The sequence below is a fragment of the Leuciscus leuciscus genome (genome assembly GCF_965113295.1).
Source record: "Leuciscus leuciscus genome assembly, chromosome: 1".
Classification (NCBI taxonomy): domain Eukaryota; kingdom Metazoa; phylum Chordata; class Actinopteri; order Cypriniformes; family Leuciscidae; genus Leuciscus; species Leuciscus leuciscus.
Genome location: NC_138725.1, coordinates 62,549,804 through 62,567,514, shown reverse-complemented (window position 1 = coordinate 62,567,514; position 17,711 = coordinate 62,549,804). Strand labels below are relative to the sequence as shown.

The window sequence follows — 17,711 nt, the reverse complement described above, 5'->3', positions numbered from 1 at the left end:
GGTGTCGCACACAGTTGCCTGACTGAAATTCTAGAGTCGCTTTGAAAAATAACCTTAAACGGTTTAAATGGGCACATAATGAAATTTATATAGGATGTGATATATTAAAACAATGATCGTGATGAGGTGAAACAAATGCTTGAGATTTTGAGGCTGGTTTTTATTCAGGCGCGGCTCGGGAAAGCGCGCCAAACAGCCACCAGTTTGAAATCCGGATAAACAGCGCGTGCACTGGGTGAGACTATTTACTCTGAAATGCATAGAAGAACATCGCTATATTGTACATTTTAATTGATATTTGTTATTTGGGTCCGTGTTTAAAACGCTAGACTGACTGACTGAATAAAGAAAACATGTATTTTTGAACGCGTCATTGTGTGGTTGTTTTAGGCAGGTTTGTTTTTGAGTTGTTGTTTGTGTTTGCTCAATAACAGTCTGTGATTATACTATAAATTATAACTTACACCATTCGTATTAGACTCACGTTATATATTTTAACACCTAACAGAGCTACTAAATAATGATTTGCCGTGTTATAACCATTCACTGATGTTGTACATCCATTATTAATGCCTTGCTAACTTAAATGTTTGGTTTTGCATGATAACTTAAAGGTTATAGGCCTACTACGTTGTTTTTGTAAATTCTAACGGAACGTTACTTATTTATGAGCATGGTTTTTGATATATTAGTTTTTTTTAAAATGACACTGAAAGCATTAATAAGAGTATTTTGAGAGCCCTGTATGCCTTTTAAATACAGTTACATTACAGCTGTAGAATTTCCAACTGTTGCAAATTTTATGAAGAAACCTCGACATTTAATGAAAAATATATTTTTTTCTAGAAAACTTACATTGCTAAAAGAAAAAACATACATTTTGTGGTAATGCCATGAACTTTAAAAAACAAAAACAACAACTAATAAATATTGTTGAGCCCCGAATAATACTGTTTGGAGCATACACAAAAAAAAACTTTACGAGTTTATTGGTTTGGTTAAAAATAAATGTACTATAACTCAAACTTAGTAATTTTTTATTAATAGTATAACAGAGATTATTATTAGTATTATTTTTCATGACATTAATTGCGTTCTATGAGTATAGTTGACTCTACGGCAAGTTGCTTGTTTTGTTCCTCATTTGCTTTGGATGAAAGTGTCTGCTAAATGAATAAATGTTCTGTCATGGCATCCTATAGCTTCACCTCTTCTTTTATCTGCAGAAATATAATTAATGCAGACATGTCACAGAACGAAGAGATGCAAGATGACGTCCTTGAGAAATCCGGGGAAACACTGATTGAGTTCATCAAGAGCAGCAAGGCAGAGAACGTACTTCGAGGAGCAAGAGAAAAACTGCAGGAGTTCTTTGACCACCACATCAAGACCAAGAAGACCACAACCGAGATCTTAAATGGTATTACTTCAGTACTAATATTAACTTTTAACTTGCTAATCAATATTAACTGATACAATTAGCATTAAAAAGCAATTAATGACTATATTGTAGTCACTCGACCATGTTTGTCACATGTCCCAATCATGTTGCATATTTAATTCCACAAGTGACATCCAGTTATCAGAAATAAATATGGTTATTTTGTGTTTTTAAAGTAACCATGAAATCAGATGACTGCACATGAGATCGACCAATAGCAAACTATTCTGTTTTTTTGTCCCAGAAGCCGTTTCACTCGTATTTATGTAAAAATAAGGTGGGAAAGTGTGCTGCATTTTTCTTTCCATGCTGACTTTAATCTGTTTTGATCAAAATAAAATAATAAAGGAAAAGATTAATATGCTGCTAATATTACACCTCACTGGAAATGGAAGGTTTAGGCATGTTGCATTGTGGGATACTGTATTGCGCAATCCCAGTACAATGCTGAACATTTTGGCAAATGTAGGCATTCATCGTGGTTTTTAATACGCCCTAAACATTTGGATATTAAACATTTTTAAACTTGAAATGTTTCTCTCTGTGTTTAAGATCTTGTGCACGCAGAGGAAGTGGTCGGCCACAAGCTTCTGGATTTAGAGCGGCAGAAGAGCCAGATGGTGCAGGAGATCGAGAGGATGGAGCAGGAGGTGCAGCGGAGTCTGTCCAAAAGCCAAATCCTGGACTCAGAGCAGGAGTATCCTTCCCAAGACCTGAACCAAAACCTGCTCTCAGTATAACTACTGGCCATATTTATTTACATTACTGTAGATGTCAGGTGACCAAGAAACATTATACATTTGATGCACACAGACTTTCTGGTTGCTGATGATACATTGCCTAATGTAATTCTAGCGCATCACCAATCACACGCTCTAACTATGAGTTTTTAGATGAAATCGGTTTTCTTTTAAAGGGGGTGGTTCAGGATTTTGGACATCGGACCTCATTTCCAAGTTAGCCTGGATGTTATTTATCAGTGGAGACAGTTTAAAAAAAAATTTCATCCAGTCCTTCCAAGTTGCATAGTTCGCCGGTGCTAGGCTAGCGCGAGTCAACGGTATCTGCTAGCCTGCCATTGAAAACAGTTTTACCCACTCCACAGTACACCAAAAGCAAATAAATTACAATGCCAGTAATAATCGATGTAAATGTCTGTTGCGAGAATAATGTTAGAAATCAAACTACCCTTTCATCGCATTGCAATAGTTATACTTTGTTCCCTGTATTTATTAGCAGAGTCTACAGCAGCGGCGGAGTGACATTAAGTTACCTAGGCAACCGAGAGAGCCGGTCCACATGACAATCACGCAAGTGTATTTACCTGCCGCTGACACTCATCACTACAGAAGCAGAGTATATTTCACGAAGAAATCAACAAGACATAGGACTATGGCCACGTTTGAAAGCCACACCGAATCACCATGTTGCCAATTCCTTAGTTTACAATCGAATGTTTCAATATCGTTGTTCAAGGTTACTACTAGCTAGCTAGACGTCCCGACTGTAGTGTGCTTCTGTTCTGTGTTTACTTTTCGACGCAGTACTACTAACCGGAGCAAAGTGAAATCCCGCCGCTGCTGAGAAACTAGTTCCTGTAAATGTAATGCGATCATTGAGATGCAAGAGTAGTTTGATTTCTAACATTATTCTCTCAACAGACATTTACATCGATAGTCTGGCGTTATCATTTATTTGCTTTTGGTGTACTGTGGAGTGGGTAAAACTGTTTTCAATGGCAGGCTAACAGATACCATTACCTCGCGCTAGCCTAACACCGGCGAACTATGCAACTGGAAGGACTGGATGAAAAATTTTCCTTTAAGGGGATGGTTCACCCAAAAATGAAAATTCTGTCATCATTTTCTCTCCCTCAAGTTGTTTCAAACCTGTATTAAGTTCTTTCTTCTGCTGAACACAAAATAAGATATTTTGAAGAATGCTCGTAACCAGACAGTTGATGGACCCCATTGACTTCTATAGTATTATTTAATTCCATATTTTGGAAGTCAATGGGCCCCTGGGTTATTTGGTTATCCATATTTTTCAAAATATCTTCTTTTGTGTTCAACAGAAGAAAAAAACTCATACAGGTTTGGAACAACTTGAGGGCGAGTAAATGATGACAGAATAATTTTGGGGCGAACTATCCCTTTAATAAAGCATGAGTGTTGTTTGAGTTACTTTTCGATCATGCACATTGTTGTTTGTTTGGTTGTTTCCCTGTGGTTTTTCCCCTTAACTGGTGGGTCAGATTTTTACAGAAAGAGTTGGAAAAACTCAGAGATGCTGAGCAAGATATTCAAACCCTGCAACAGGAAGTGGACGAGGACACGACTGAGGTCATTCCTTCAGCCATGTAAGCACTGGACTGGCTTTAGTTCGCCTTGTGAGAGTGTATCTCTCAAGATCTTGGTATAGTTGGGACAAAAAGGGTAATCGTCTTAAAGATGTGTGTTTATAATGACAAAGGACTATAGTACAGGCTCTACCTGCTGAAATTGTCCAGTTCTCAACCCTTCAAAAGTTTGGGGTCGGTGAGATTTCTAATATTCACGGAGGCTGCATTTATTTGACCAAAAATACTGTAAAAATAGTAATGTTGTGAAATATTATTACTATTTAAAATAACTGTTTTCTGTTTTAAAATATTTTGAAATATAGTTTATTTCTGTGATCAAAGCTGTATTTTCAGCATCATTACTCCAGTCTTCAGTGTCACATGATCCTTCAGAAATCAGTCTAATATGATGATTTGATGCTCAATAAATAATTTTTGTATTATTATCAATATTATCTTTAACATGTGCTGGTTAAAGTCACCATGAAATCAAAATTGAAAATTCCTATTTTTTAATGAAATATTACAGTATTATATATGATTTATCTGTGCACATCATACATTTCTATTAAATGCATGGCCCTTTTAACCTTTAATCAAAGTAACTTCCCCTCCCTCTTGCAGCTCATCCCTTCTCTTCTGTGATGATGTGTTTACTGGCGTGAGTGAGGGCGGGGCAACCTGTCACTCACATCAGATTCACCAATAGCAAACCACAACCATCCGATCAATTCCCAATCGACAAAAACATCAAAATTGTCTTGTTCGAGAAGCCGTTTGTCTTGAATAGATGTCACAATAGGGAAGAAAAGACTATCACAACTTTCATTTCATGACGATTTTTATATTTTTGTGGAAACTGACCTTTTTTCAGCATTCTTTGATGAAAAGAACAGCATTTATGTAACATTATAAATGTCTTTACTGTCACTTTTGATCAATGTAATGTATCCACCTTGCTAAAAAGATATACATTGTATGCACAAAAAAATAAATAATCTTACTGACCTCAAACTTTTGAACGGTAGTGTATATTATTTTGTAAGTGACCAGGTTCACATAGTCCATGCGGTCCGAGTCACGAACGAATGCAGAAGTCATGGAAAGTCATTGGTCTGATTGTGTGGTGATATGGTGTGACTTCAGTGATATGGTGAAGTCTGTATTGCCAGACTGCTTTGAAATCATGTCCACTAAAAAAATTCTGTTTTGTATTTTTTTTTCCCTGCCCATTTGATTTAGATATGTTGCTCAGCTCTATAATAAAGTAACCAAGATAAAGCTGGAGGTGGACCCAGAGCCGCACATACTCAGGGGAGGTAATCCTGACACATTTACTATATATGCGGATGATGACCATAGTAGCTTTATATTTCTAGACAGTATGAAATCCCTTTTGTCTCTTGGCAGTTCACTACGGTGCGGACGTGGCAACCCCCATCAACATAGACACCTCCACCCGTTCCCCCTGTGAGGTCAGCGATGACCTGTGGAGCCTGGTCAATACTGAATGGTAGACCTGGTGCACATGAACTGTGTTCGCTAATTTACTGTTTGTTTTTATATATGTGTGTGTGTAACTGTGTATACATGTGTGTCTATAGATATGTGTTTTAAGTCTGATAATAAATTGACCACAATCACTACCTTTTGTGTAACACACCACAAGATGTCACTATGCATTCACAATTTACCCCCCACAGACTGAAAATGCACTGTTTGCATGCCCAGAATGGCATTTGATGTGTTTTTTTGTATTCATCCCTTGCTGTAATTCCATAGAGCAGAGAATCTGATCCTATGAAATAAAAAATATATATTTTTTTGCAGATTGCACAGCACTGGTGGAAACATAACAGTGAAAATTATTACAAAGAGACATTTTTGACAAAATTGACAAAAAATGATTGTCAAGGACATGCAGCATGTTTAAAAACACAGGTGTAGATGGGGTTGTATCTGTCATTAACATGAGTGGGATTGCTTTTTAGTTTCTCCCTCGGTGTGAATAGGCATTTTGTTTGTATTTCGAGCTGCCTTTTCATTTCAGTCTTGGTGTGCTCAATCCTTAAAAAGTGTTTTTATTGTGCATTGTTGTAGATAGTGTTGACATGTCAATAAAAAAGGGTTAGAACTTATTTTTCTTATTAAGATTACCGGTCATTTTATAAAGCTCCTGCCTAAATATTTTTATATAAAAATTAAAAAATGTAAATATTTTAATTGATATTTTTTAAATGTATAATGTGTGAGAACGTAGGATATATAACATCTATTCAGAGATGGTTTAATTTTCATCCAGAATGATTTTATATAGTATTGCAGAGCTTTGTGCAAGTCATATTTTTTCCTCATCTTTTCTTTCTTTGCTTTCACTACACTACTTTCACTGTATTTAATTTCATACTTTGGGATATTTGCTTTCTGTCAGTGCATATGGATGGGTATTCTTTCAAAAGCCTAGTCATCCTACTCTGTTTGCGTGAGCAATTGAACCTTTACTTGTCTAACTTCAAAAATGAGTCACATAGTGCCCTTGAGGTGCAGAGACTAGGCTTTTCAGCTTCAGTAAACATCCGGACTGGCACGAGTTTATGGCCTTTTTTCTGTAGGGTTTTTTTTTGCAAAGACAGAGCAGTGAGAAAACTGTGTGTGTGGCTCATGACTTGTGAAAAGACAAAACCACAATATAGTTTAGTTTATGCTTGGTTAACATGTGGTGTGGGTGTGATTGAGCAGCCAACTGGAAATCAGCTCGACTCGCTTTTAGAAACTTTTTCATTTTCATTGCATTTGAGCATCATTTTTGTATTTACATACACCTACATATCTATATTTTGTCGCACTCGTTTTATTGTTCATGGGAAACAATGAAATATGTAGAAGCAAATTCAAATCTATGTAGCGCAAGTCAAAAAAATGTCACTAAACAAAAGACAAATTGCAAACATTCAAGAAAACACTAAGCTTTTAATGAATGCACTTATAAAAGATTTTTAAGGCTCATAATTTAGGATCAAGAAAAAAAATACATTTAAACATACTAATGCATCGTTTTCCGCACATAGACAGGTTTTTACAGAAATGCAATATTGCTTGAATGTCAGTGCTGTTTTTATCACTGCAGAGTCAGACTGCTACACATAAATGTTGGTATTCCATACAATAAAATACAAAACTTTGATACAATATTTATAAAATATTCAATATTTATATAGCTTGTCCCACATAATGCATCGTTCCAATTACTGTATAGGAAAATATAGACAAGTACAGCACACTTGCACACTGGTTAAAGGGAGCTTTAACATGAAAACTTAGAAAAAAAGGTTCAGTGGGCTTCAATATAGAACAAGGGATCTTGACTCAATTTTAAAGAACCGTTTATGACAAAAAGGCTCTAAATAAGGAAAAAACGATTGCATAATACTTTCATGTTTAAGGGGTAGTTTCCCTTTTTCTACTAAGAAAGTATTTTTGAGCTGTTAAATTCATAAAATTTAATAGAAGTTAAAAATGACTTTAATTACAAAAGTAATTCAAATTAGAACTCCTAAAAGGTTCTATATATGAAGCGCTTAACAGAACCCTTTAAGGTTCTATATAGAACCTTTTCTTCTAAGAGTGTATTTCCCCAAAAAATACGATTGTAAAAGGAAACATCTTACAGATTAAAAATAGTCACTTGCCTTGTAGTTTTTATTTGAGTGTAATATGTATTCGTTAAGTTCCCGAGGACTAACGTGCCTGTGTGTGGAGGCATCAACCCGTCATTTTCTTTGCGTCTTTTCACCACAAAGTCTCTGAACATTTCATCTGTTATTTGGAGGTGAAAATGACTCGTTACCCAAGCTCATTATTTCTGGAAACACACATACGAGACTCGTATAACATCACAAGAGTTCTTTTCAAAGCATTTTTGCGTTTTTGCTCAATTCAACTGTATAACTGTTTGTAATTTGCTGTTTAAAATCCTATTTTTAACAAGAGACCGAAGCTCTTGTCTGGGAGAACGTCCATTTTAAACATTGGTATTTGTCACAGTAAAAAAATTCCACTTGTCTGGTCTACCACGCTCTCGGGCAGCCTCATGGTTTGCTTTAACGCATGTGGAGGAATCCAAGTCCCAAACGTGATATTTTTGAGTTCCATCTCTCCAACTTCTCCTGCTTTCATTTCTGAGCACCTCAGTCTTGTTTACTTGTCAGTTTTATAAATATTCAAACTGAACCAGGAGAAGCTGGACTGTGTCCGATGGAACTTATTGCATTCTTCTTCCTCAGCTCTTTAATATCCTGGGGTAGATGGCTTTAATAGTGGATGGTGTGATGTTCCCCGAGGAGACCGTCGTCTCCAGACCCTCAAGTCTGTGTGACGGCACCTCTGCCTTACTGGTGCTACAGTCCAGGAAAGGCATGCCGAACTTCTTCACTTGTCCGTCTTTTGTTAGCAGACAGTAGCTGCAGACAAGTCTCAGAATGGCTCTCCGCATGTCTTTACTAGTTAGGGTGTAAATGATGGGGTTTAGAAGCGAGTTGATCATGGCAATGCCCAGAAAGTAGTCCGCCTTGAACAGCACCTCGCATTCTTGAGTGGGGCAGCAGAAGTCCAGCAGAAGGAGCACAAAGAGCGGCAGCCAACAGGCGATGAAGACGCCGAGAACGATGGTGACCGTCTTCAGCAGAGCCAGATACTTCTGGGACTTCTTCGCCACACCTTTGCGCTGAGGAGCGCAGCCTAAGCGCTGGGTGTTGGACTTCACTATGTGGAAGATGCGCACGTAGAGCACCACGATGGCCAGCAGCACCAGGGTAAACACGGTAATGCAGAAGAGGATGAAGCTCTTGGCGTAGAGAGGCAGGACGGTGGAGCATTCGTCCAGGTTTCCTATGCAATTCCAGCCCATGATGGGGAGAATGCCGAGGAGCACCGACAGGACCCAACTTGCACCAATCAAACCGAACATTCGGCCACGCTTGGCCCCTTGATAGGGCTTCATCCGGACCATCGTGACATGCCGCTCGATAGCTATAGCCAGGAGACTGATGACAGACGCAGAAAGAGTGATAAACACACCGCCTTCTCTCAGAAACCACAGTACTGGAGTCATTTTGAGAGTGTTTGCCCCCGAAGTTATGATGTTCACCATGTAAGTGAAGCCTGCTAGCAAGTCAGACAGTGTCAAGTTGCCCAGCAAGTAGTACATGGGCATGTGGAATTTTTTGTTCTTCCATATTGCCACCAGAACGATGGCATTTTCCACCACAATGAGAAGACAAATGATGAGAAACACAATGGCCTCGGGTTTCAGTCCATCCCGGTATTTGTTCTCTTTCAGCTTTCCGGTGAAGTTGTAATGGGCCACGATGACGGCGTTGCTCTGATACTCCCGAAACCTTCGGAGCAGGTAACCTGGAGACGGGGTCATCGGCGGCAGAGTTGGAGCAACGGCAGCGCTGGCAGCGTATGAAGCTTCCATTATTCTTACTTCTTTTGCTGTCCTTAAAAACTTTCCTTAAGGATCTCTGTTAAGCATGTAGTCCCTCTTACTGCCATATTCCACCAAAGCACATAAAACAACTCTCAGGAGGATTTAACATGGCAGTAAATATATCCTGAGTGGAAATATTCACTTCTTTTACTTCGTGATGTTCAAATCACAGCTTTGCTATATCTTCCAAGGCCACCAGAGGGAACTGAAATAAAGCATTAGAAAATAATGTTAAATAATTATGACATTAGAAAATTAAAATAAATATGGCAAACATAGTTTAATAGTAAAAACAAAACAGTCGCAGGTAAACCGAATATTTTGCATTTATCGTATTTCAAATGTTTATGATACTTTCAAAGCCAATACTTTATTTCAGTGTGGACAGTAGATACATTTTTATCTAAATGAATTTTTTATGACTCTAGAATAGGAAGAACACTGAAATAATTGTATTAATAAAGTAAATTGTGTGTATCACGGGAATGTGTGTTGGGAGTAGACAGTAAAAATTCTGTAAAAAAAAAAAAAGAAGCTGCTAGAGCTGCCAAACTTTTACCATAAAACTAATACAATGGCAATGTTACAAGTATTGTCTGCATACATCTCTATTGTATTGTTGCAAGTACAGACTTTATGTCAGTAAATATTTTTTAATGTTAATAAAGCCTACCAACATTTTTGTGCTGATAAAATCAGTTTTTATTGTAAAATGTTGCCCTACTGATTATTTTCTGAATTTTTACAGATAGAAAAACATAATTTTAATATTTTACTGTAGAATTTTGTAGAGTTAAATGCACATTTCTAAAACATTTTCTCCATATTTTCTGTGCATTTACGAGTTAATCTTTCATAGTAGCCTATATGACATGGAAACCTTGTTAACGAATTAACAGATTTGCCGTAGCATTTTTCCACCTTTAAAATTATTACCATATTTACAGCGCAGTAGCCGATAGGACAATCAAGCGACCGCAAACATTTTCTGCAGTTCTATTCCGCGTATTGACCTCGTTTACGCAATCGTCCACAGAAGCTTTACTCTAACTACTAATAAAGTTTTACAAACTGGATAAACTTAAGCAACAGTTTCTATGACTGCACGCAAAATCCGCGTCCATGCAAAACCATGCACGCGAGTTCACATTAAACCCGGTTCTCCTAAACTGACTTTAATAGTCTCGCTAATCTAACCTCGCGTATTCGTGTAAATAAACGTACCTGTTATGTTCGTAGCTGTGTCTGTAAATGACGAATCCTCATCTGCTCCACTATCTCTCCCCCATGTCCTGCGCACGTCTGACAAGGCTGATGTGGGAGCCGAAGCTTGGATCAAGACTTGTCTTGCAGTGGGCTGGTCTTGGCACTCACCTCTTCTCTTCTTCAGTCTGCTGGGCTGCTGATGCAGCACTTATCATGGGTAATGAATCGCTCTGCTAACTTGGAGGTACTTTGACATTATAAATGGGTCAATGACGTGACGCTTTTTTCTAGATCTTTATAAAAATACACAATTCAGCAAATGTGAATAGTGTCCTTTTTGTGTATTGGAAGCATTTATTTATACTGTTGTTGGGCTTAATGATCAATGTTATGTGGAAAGAAATATTGAAAATAATGATTCAAGAATTAAGTGCATTATTTTACTTTTTACTTGATGATGATTATATATTTTACAATTTTTATTTATACACATCTAAAAATTTTGAGTTCGTTTGAATTACAAATGTGATTTAATACAATGAAGGAGAATAAATAAAATAATTTTATTTAAATAGAAACGGTAAATATTATGGAGAGAGAGAGAGAACATGTCTTACATGTTTTTCAAGATTGCAGTCCTAAAATTTGTCTTATTAAAAAATATTTTTATATATATATTTTTTGTGATCTGAGGCCAGCATCCTTACTTGTTATGCCCTATGGTTGCTGTTAATAGAAAGTTAAAATGAATAATTCATGTTTTGGTTTAATTTAAGAACCACTAAAATCTCAGAGTTTGTAATGCAGGATGCTGTATTGTCCAATACAGTATTCCCTTCCTTCACTCTGCGTGCAAACCGGCACACAAACAAGTTGCATGACTAAATAAATAAGCTTAGTCATTATAATTGTGATGCACACGCATATGTAAAACATGAGCGGTCTTGCAATTGCATAGGAATTACATAAGGCAGAAGGGAGTGTGAGTAAGTCAGAAGCCGGATCCTGCTTTCTTAAACAGGAAACTCTGTCATTGTACCTCGAAGGGAGAGGGATTTCCTTGAGAACCACCTATGAGGTCATACTGGGCCGTGCCGAACAAAGCACTCAAGAGGAACACTGTGTCCCCTCTGTGCAAACTATGGAATTGGACAGCCACTCGTTTTCCAAACAGAATAACTTGAAGTATTTATTATGCAACTATGCCTTTACACAGATGATGAAAACATATGGAAGATGGATTTTATGACATGAAATAGGAAAAAGTACCAAGCAGTGCATTCTTTCATTTTTCCTGGCAGAAGTTAAGCATGTGGGAGAAGTCTGTCTCGTTCACCTGTTCACAGGGCAACAACAGGGGCATATATTTTCAGTGCTCTGCACATTCTGGTGCTTTCCAGTGGGTGGCCGGAGTGCCAGAAGTGAACGGTGACTTGCTTTATCAGTCTTTTTTTTGTTGCTTCTTGCCCTCAGGGTCCGCTAATGGCATTATCAGAAGGGCTCCACCTCCTCATGAGAAGCTCCAGCCAGCAGACAGACTCATCACTCCTGCTGTGTCTGGATATCTTGGCCTCAGCATGTTACCTACATTTCCACACAAAGGCCTGATAATCAAGCACTCTACTCTGATACTCCCCACTGAGACTGTTGGCTCACCCTGATTCTTGGCTCCTGTTTCAGACACTTGAATGTCTGGTGCTCCTGTGATACAGATGTGATGGTGAAGGTTTCCCGAGAAGAAGTAGGTGCAATTCCAGATGGAAGTTTATATGCAGTTTTTCCATTCATTTCGTGGTCATTTCAGCAATTGCATTTCCCCTGTTGAGGCTACCAAACACTATGCATAACTCAGAAAATATTTGCTTCAAGTAAAAACTTAAAACAATATTTTTTTTAGTTTTTAGTTTTTATCATAATAAAGTAAAAACACCCACTTTAAATCGAATTATTATTATTTTTATTTTTTTTATAAAATAATAATAATAAATTCCCTCATTTTTAATTCCGCTTTCTTAGATTCCTCTGGTGAAACTGCAATGCTATAGTCAAACTACATATATAATCTTGTTTGTTTGTTGTGTTTTCTTTTGTCTTTATTCATCACTCATGCATTGTCGTGGACTTCAATGGGCCATTCAGTTCTTTACTGCTGTGATGACTCTCTTATCCAATTGACTGAAATTTCATCAGTTAAGTGTTCAAATCATCAGTTAAGTGTTAAAAAGCTCGAAATCACAAGTTTTAACCCACATGATCCAAATTAACTGTCGGTCACTTACAGAGATGTTGCCAAATCAATCAATTTGAACTTCATTCTCTCTGGCAAAATCGCATTAGCTGAATACACAAACTTTAAACAGCTCAGCCTTTTCTTTCAATTCATTTTATTGTTGTTATTTGTGGTTGAGAGGGATGGAAAGAAACTCCCTTAATTAAATGCGGCTATGGTGGCGTGGGAAAAAGGCATTCAATTTCAGTAATTAAACTCGCTGTGATGTCGCACAGAGAGACTCATCGGCCACTAAAACATTATTGAACTTGTGTCAAACCAACAAACTTTTAGATGACCATTAAATAAATGCATTATTCCAACTGTGCAGGCCTTATTTGACCCGGACGTTTTTCCAACTTATGATGCACTTTATGTATTTGATACGCCCTACAAATTCAGAAGAACAAGACTGTGCTCTCATCTGTGTATAATCAATGCTTGCTTATCATAGTTTCAATAAATAGGTAAAGTGTTTCCTTGGGTTTCCTGGTGGAGAGAGTTCAGTTCAGACGTTATATTCGTGTCTTCTTGTCCTCGACTTGGTGGAAAGGCTGGACCTATGAGGTCATGAGACTTCCTGTGTCCTGTGAGGGGGTGGGTTTGACCCTGCCCATATGTCTAAAACCTAAGATACCAGAAATAACAACAGACCTGATCTATTATGTTCTCGCAAGTAAGCATAACTTGTTCTTTTAAAGCAATACATATGTGGATGAAACATTTGAATGTCTAGATTGAATTAAACAAATTCCAAATGGAACGGAAGAGGTCCAAATGAGTTTGAGTCATCTTTCTTTAATTTAGTTTCAGTGGGGCTGCAGAAGAACAGCGATTGACATTGGCACGTTATTATTAAAAAAAAAAATCTTGGATTCGTTTCTCTTCCGTTGCTTGTTGACTTTCGCTCTTTTGGGATTCATTTTGAGGCCACGTTGTCTGTCGCCAAAGCGACTCAACCATGTTGTATTCAGTAAACAGCCCTTGGCCAGAATGCTGGTGAGCCTATCACAGCCACAACAAACTTTGAATGATGGTTCCTTTGTTATTCGAATTTGCCCCCTATCGTGACACTCAACTGTAGTCTGGTGATGGGGGGATTTTGTTTGACAGACGGTAATGCAAAAAAAACAAACCATGTATGGAAATATATCGGTTTAGTCTGTCATTTTAGTGTTTGCAGCTTTCTGGAGTATAGCTCGAATTGCCTTGCTTTTATAAAAAAAAAAGTTCTTCTTTCTTGAGAAGTTTGCAGTCGAGAGAACGACGGCTTGTATTGACAGGTCTTAAGCTGTAAAATTTAGATTACAGTTGAATGCATTCGAATGTGCCAAATCGGAATTTCCATTTATGCAAACCCGAGGGAGACTAAAGAGAGCGTTTTGTGGCAATGGACGCTGTTGTGGTCAGCGGGGATTTCTGGTACAAATAAACACAGGAAGTAACGGTCATTTGGGAACATTTTGATTATACTCAAAGCCAACATGTATACTGTTCGACTTTATATAGTGCAACAAACCTCATCATTTCCTCATTTCCTGCATGAACTTATTGGCCAATTCTTCCAACTTGAGATTTTAAGTGAAACAACATTAACCTCCTGTTGTTGGTCACAGACTTTCATTGCGTTTCAATCAAGTTTTAAACACACAGTCAGATACAGTCTTGGACACAACAGTGATAGGAAAAATCCTGTCATCATTTGCTCATTCCCTTGTTGGTATTCACTGTTACTCTCTGAAATGGACTATGTATGCATTACAAAAACAGTGCAGATTCCAATGGCACACGCCATTGGTTCTCACATTTCTCAAGACCAAACTTAATTTTGGAGTTTTCCCTGTGAAAATAGTGTAAGTAAATGATGACAGGATTTTATTTTTGGGTGAACTATTCCTTCAACACCTTCCCCCATTCTTTCTCTTTCTCCTCTTTTCTGCCTTGTTCTCTATCTAACACATTCTCTGATAAGCCCTGGAAGTCACTAGAGATAATGCGTCATTCCTTTCCCATAAATATACAATTGCCGCCCTCTCCATTGACAAAATGGTTTCCCATTCTCCAGTATTTCTCAACCACATTGTCATTTTGGATTTACATGCTTGTTGACTTCAACTACGACAGTAATGCAGTGGCCTATGATGCTGTGCAGTCCAGCTATCCCACAGCTCCACACATCTGAGGGCTGATATGAAGGGCTGTTTTTTGTATTTAGTCATTAGTGTGGGATTCAGTCCTATGAACGAAAGATGGAGGGAAATTTCGCTTTCCCACATTCAAAGCGGGGGATTACAGAAGTGGGATGGTTGTGACTCATGAGAAAGCTCTCTTTAAGAAGCCTATAAACCCCTCTGAAAAATCATGCCTGCCCTTGAAGTAGCAGTTTATGAAATTATAGTGTTTCTCTAGCTGTATTAAGTATTCATTTGTTCCAGTTTGATGCTGTCACTGTATTTGTGTCATATATATAGCCTTCTGTTTTATAAGAACATTTCAGTCTGTTTGGGAAAAAAGTAACATTTTGTCTGGGTTATGGTTCAAATAGGCCTTTGTTACCCACACAAACTTTTTCTTACAGTCTGTTAATCTTGACATTTAGACATTGTATGTTAAAATAATTAAAATTTTGTTGTGATTGAATATGCATCTTTAATTATATTGTCATATGAAAAACCAGCCAGGGGTGTCCTTTTACCCGCGGAAAAATATCAACCCGCGGCTGTGGAAACAAATTAAAGTTAGCACAATTATAGTACCCAAACTTGGCAACACTGGTTGATGGTTCATTTTGAATCAGTCAAAACTGAAAAATTACACGCGTTTCAATCAGGGAGTCAGTTTTGAACAGTAATGGCTTTGAACGATTCACTAAGCGAGTCTGATTCAAAACGTTAAATCGCGAGCAAGTAAGCATGCAAATGCGTAAGACCGGAAACACAAGCTAATGCGAAAAGTTTTGCATTTCGCTGCATTCCAAAGTACAAGTTTGGTGAAATCTGACCTGCGAATTCGCATCACGACCAGTAGAACATTGGCTAGAAGACTCTTGGCTAAATTAAAAGAATGCATATTTTGCAGTCAAGTCGAGTAGATTGGATATTTTTACATTTTGAATGGATTACTATTTGATTTAAGTTGAATTCATGTTTATAAAAAAAAACGCTGCAAAGCATGAAGTCATATAATTCACGACTGTTGCAGATATAGCCTGTTACGAGATCGCCGCAACTTTAGTTTAAAAGAATACGAAGACATTTTTTCAGTCATAACTTCTGGAGAAAAACTGACACTGGACAAAGATGAAACTTTCTAGAGCGCATGTGTGGAGTATACTTTGAAAGGCTTCGCGTTTAAACGCGTATGATAAAAAAAGGAAGTATGCTTTAGGATGCAGGCTTGTCAACTAGATTTTAAATTTGTGTCGGATATTAAAAAAATTTTGTCACGTTTGTGACACTTGTCGTGGTCTGTAGTCCTGATAATCGCTGAATTTCTCTTTACGGGGATGCTTATGGAATAAAAGAAGACTCAAACTATGGGAAAAATCCATTCCGCAATGTTTTTTTTATATATATATATATATATTAATGCCATCCACCCCCACAGAAGTGCTTGAAAGTTCACGTTCAAACATGGTCCTTCTCGTTTTTTGAGTAATTTCCTCATAATCAGATCCAGACGCCAAATGATTTGGCACTTAAGGCTGTTTCAGCTCCAATGACCAAGAATATCTCTAAAAAAAAAAAGTTAATTCGAGAAGACAGCTAGGGGGGTCTGATGTAGTACAGAGATCAGATATAAACATTCTTGAGAGGACTGGTATATACACATTGTGATCTAGAGTTTATGTGCTCAGAGAAACGAGAAATGAATCACAACAAAGATCCAAAATGACGCAGACAACGTTCACAGCTTTAAGCAGTGTGAATATAAATTCACACAACATTAGGGGCCATAGATGGGGTTGAAATACAATGTTTAGACTATTCTCATCCAAATATCCTGTTTTGTTTTAAAAAGATGGCAGCTCAAAGATGAAAACCTCTTCAAAGTGGTTATAAAGATTCTTGAGTGGAGCAGAAATGGGGTGGTTGGTAAGTTGTGGTTGGTACAGAACACCCAGTGGTAACTGACTGCATGAATCAGTCAATATTAACAACTATAAACATTACACCCATTATCTAACATAATCACATCACTAGAAACTAACAATGTCCACAGGCTAGGTTAAAGAATGGACTGGTGCAGATCCGCTCCTTTCTCTAGTTTTGAAGTGTAGATGGTTATTAAAGAGGCATTCTACTCCAGTCATGGGTAGTGTTACAAGATGAGCTTTAAGCAATTACACAAGAGAGTCTCATTATTTGCTCTGAACCCCTTTCAAAGCATTGGGTTCAATCAAGTCACATTTATTGGACTTCATGAAAGAAAGGTTGCAGACTGTGGCTTGATATTCCTAAACATAAACGCAGATTAAAAACACTTCTTTCCAATGCATTCTGATGGATCTTAAAATAGGCTTTAACATTTTTGAGCTAAGCCTTAAAAATATTTTCAAAACTAAGCAGTCAAATCCCACAGTAATGCGAAAGTACAGACTTTTCTTTTCAACAGAACAGTTGCCGTTCCAAATGAAAGTTTGGGAGGTCCATGTTCAAGTATTCCCGCCTTAAACAACTGCTTACCTCACCCTCCATTACCCAGTGCTACATTTAATTTTGGGTGGAAGAGTGGATTTATACATAGCTTGTGTCCCGCTGATCTGTACGTCAAGTCATAGATTATATGAACATATGAACTCTGTATAAGAAACCTCATGATCGTCCATGCAGACTTTGGACCAGGGCTCTATCCGGTCACAACAGCACTGCAGCAACAAGAAGTGAATTACTCCTCCATTGGTGGCATTGTTGTTATTGGCTGACTCTAGTGTGCCTCTGGAAATCATTAAAGCTTGTAGTCT

The 17,711-nt window shown here is 37.7% G+C and overlaps 2 protein-coding genes and 1 long non-coding RNA gene across 3 annotated transcripts in view; 2 read left to right on the top strand and 1 right to left on the bottom strand.

Moving 5' to 3' along the window:
- The first annotated feature begins 82 nt into the window (after positions 1-82).
- On the top strand, positions 83-5,428 carry spc24 (SPC24 component of NDC80 kinetochore complex). The gene is made up of 6 exons (XM_082166642.1): positions 83-235; positions 1,227-1,420; positions 1,994-2,138; positions 3,696-3,800; positions 5,025-5,101; positions 5,193-5,428. The coding sequence occupies exons 2-6, from the start codon at positions 1,246-1,248 to the stop codon at positions 5,297-5,299; spliced, it is 609 nt and encodes a 202-aa protein (XP_082022768.1). The 5' UTR covers positions 83-235; positions 1,227-1,245; the 3' UTR covers positions 5,300-5,428.
- A 1,304-nt stretch (positions 5,429-6,732) lies between these two features.
- Positions 6,733-10,648, bottom strand: s1pr5a (sphingosine-1-phosphate receptor 5a). Its single transcript, XM_082166610.1, has 2 exons — positions 10,498-10,648; positions 6,733-9,478 (listed from the first exon to the last, which is right to left on the bottom strand). Exon 2 carries the CDS (start codon positions 9,259-9,261, stop codon positions 8,062-8,064), a length of 1,200 nt encoding a protein of 399 aa, XP_082022736.1. The 5' UTR covers positions 9,262-9,478; positions 10,498-10,648; the 3' UTR covers positions 6,733-8,061.
- The window catches only part of LOC309496613, a 66,666-nt gene continuing 59,547 nt past the window's right edge, over positions 10,593-17,711 (top strand). The window contains exons 1-2 of the long non-coding RNA XR_014205184.1: positions 10,593-10,723; positions 11,953-12,220. This is a non-coding gene — a long non-coding RNA (uncharacterized lncRNA). The remainder of the gene's footprint in view (positions 10,724-11,952; positions 12,221-17,711) is intronic.

Excerpts from the sequence above, each read along its gene's own strand:
- s1pr5a (XM_082166610.1), bottom strand. The coding sequence starts at position 9,261 with ATGGAAGCTTCATACGCTGCCAGCGCTGCCGTTGCTCCAACTCTGCCG.
- spc24 (XM_082166642.1), top strand. The coding sequence starts at position 1,246 with ATGTCACAGAACGAAGAGATGCAAGATGACGTCCTTGAGAAATCCGGG. Across the intron at positions 1,421-1,993 it reads CACAACCGAGATCTTAAATG|ATCTTGTGCACGCAGAGGAA; the intron begins GTATTACTTCAG and ends TCTGTGTTTAAG. Across the intron at positions 3,801-5,024 it reads GAGGTCATTCCTTCAGCCAT|ATATGTTGCTCAGCTCTATA; the intron begins GTAAGCACTGGA and ends CATTTGATTTAG.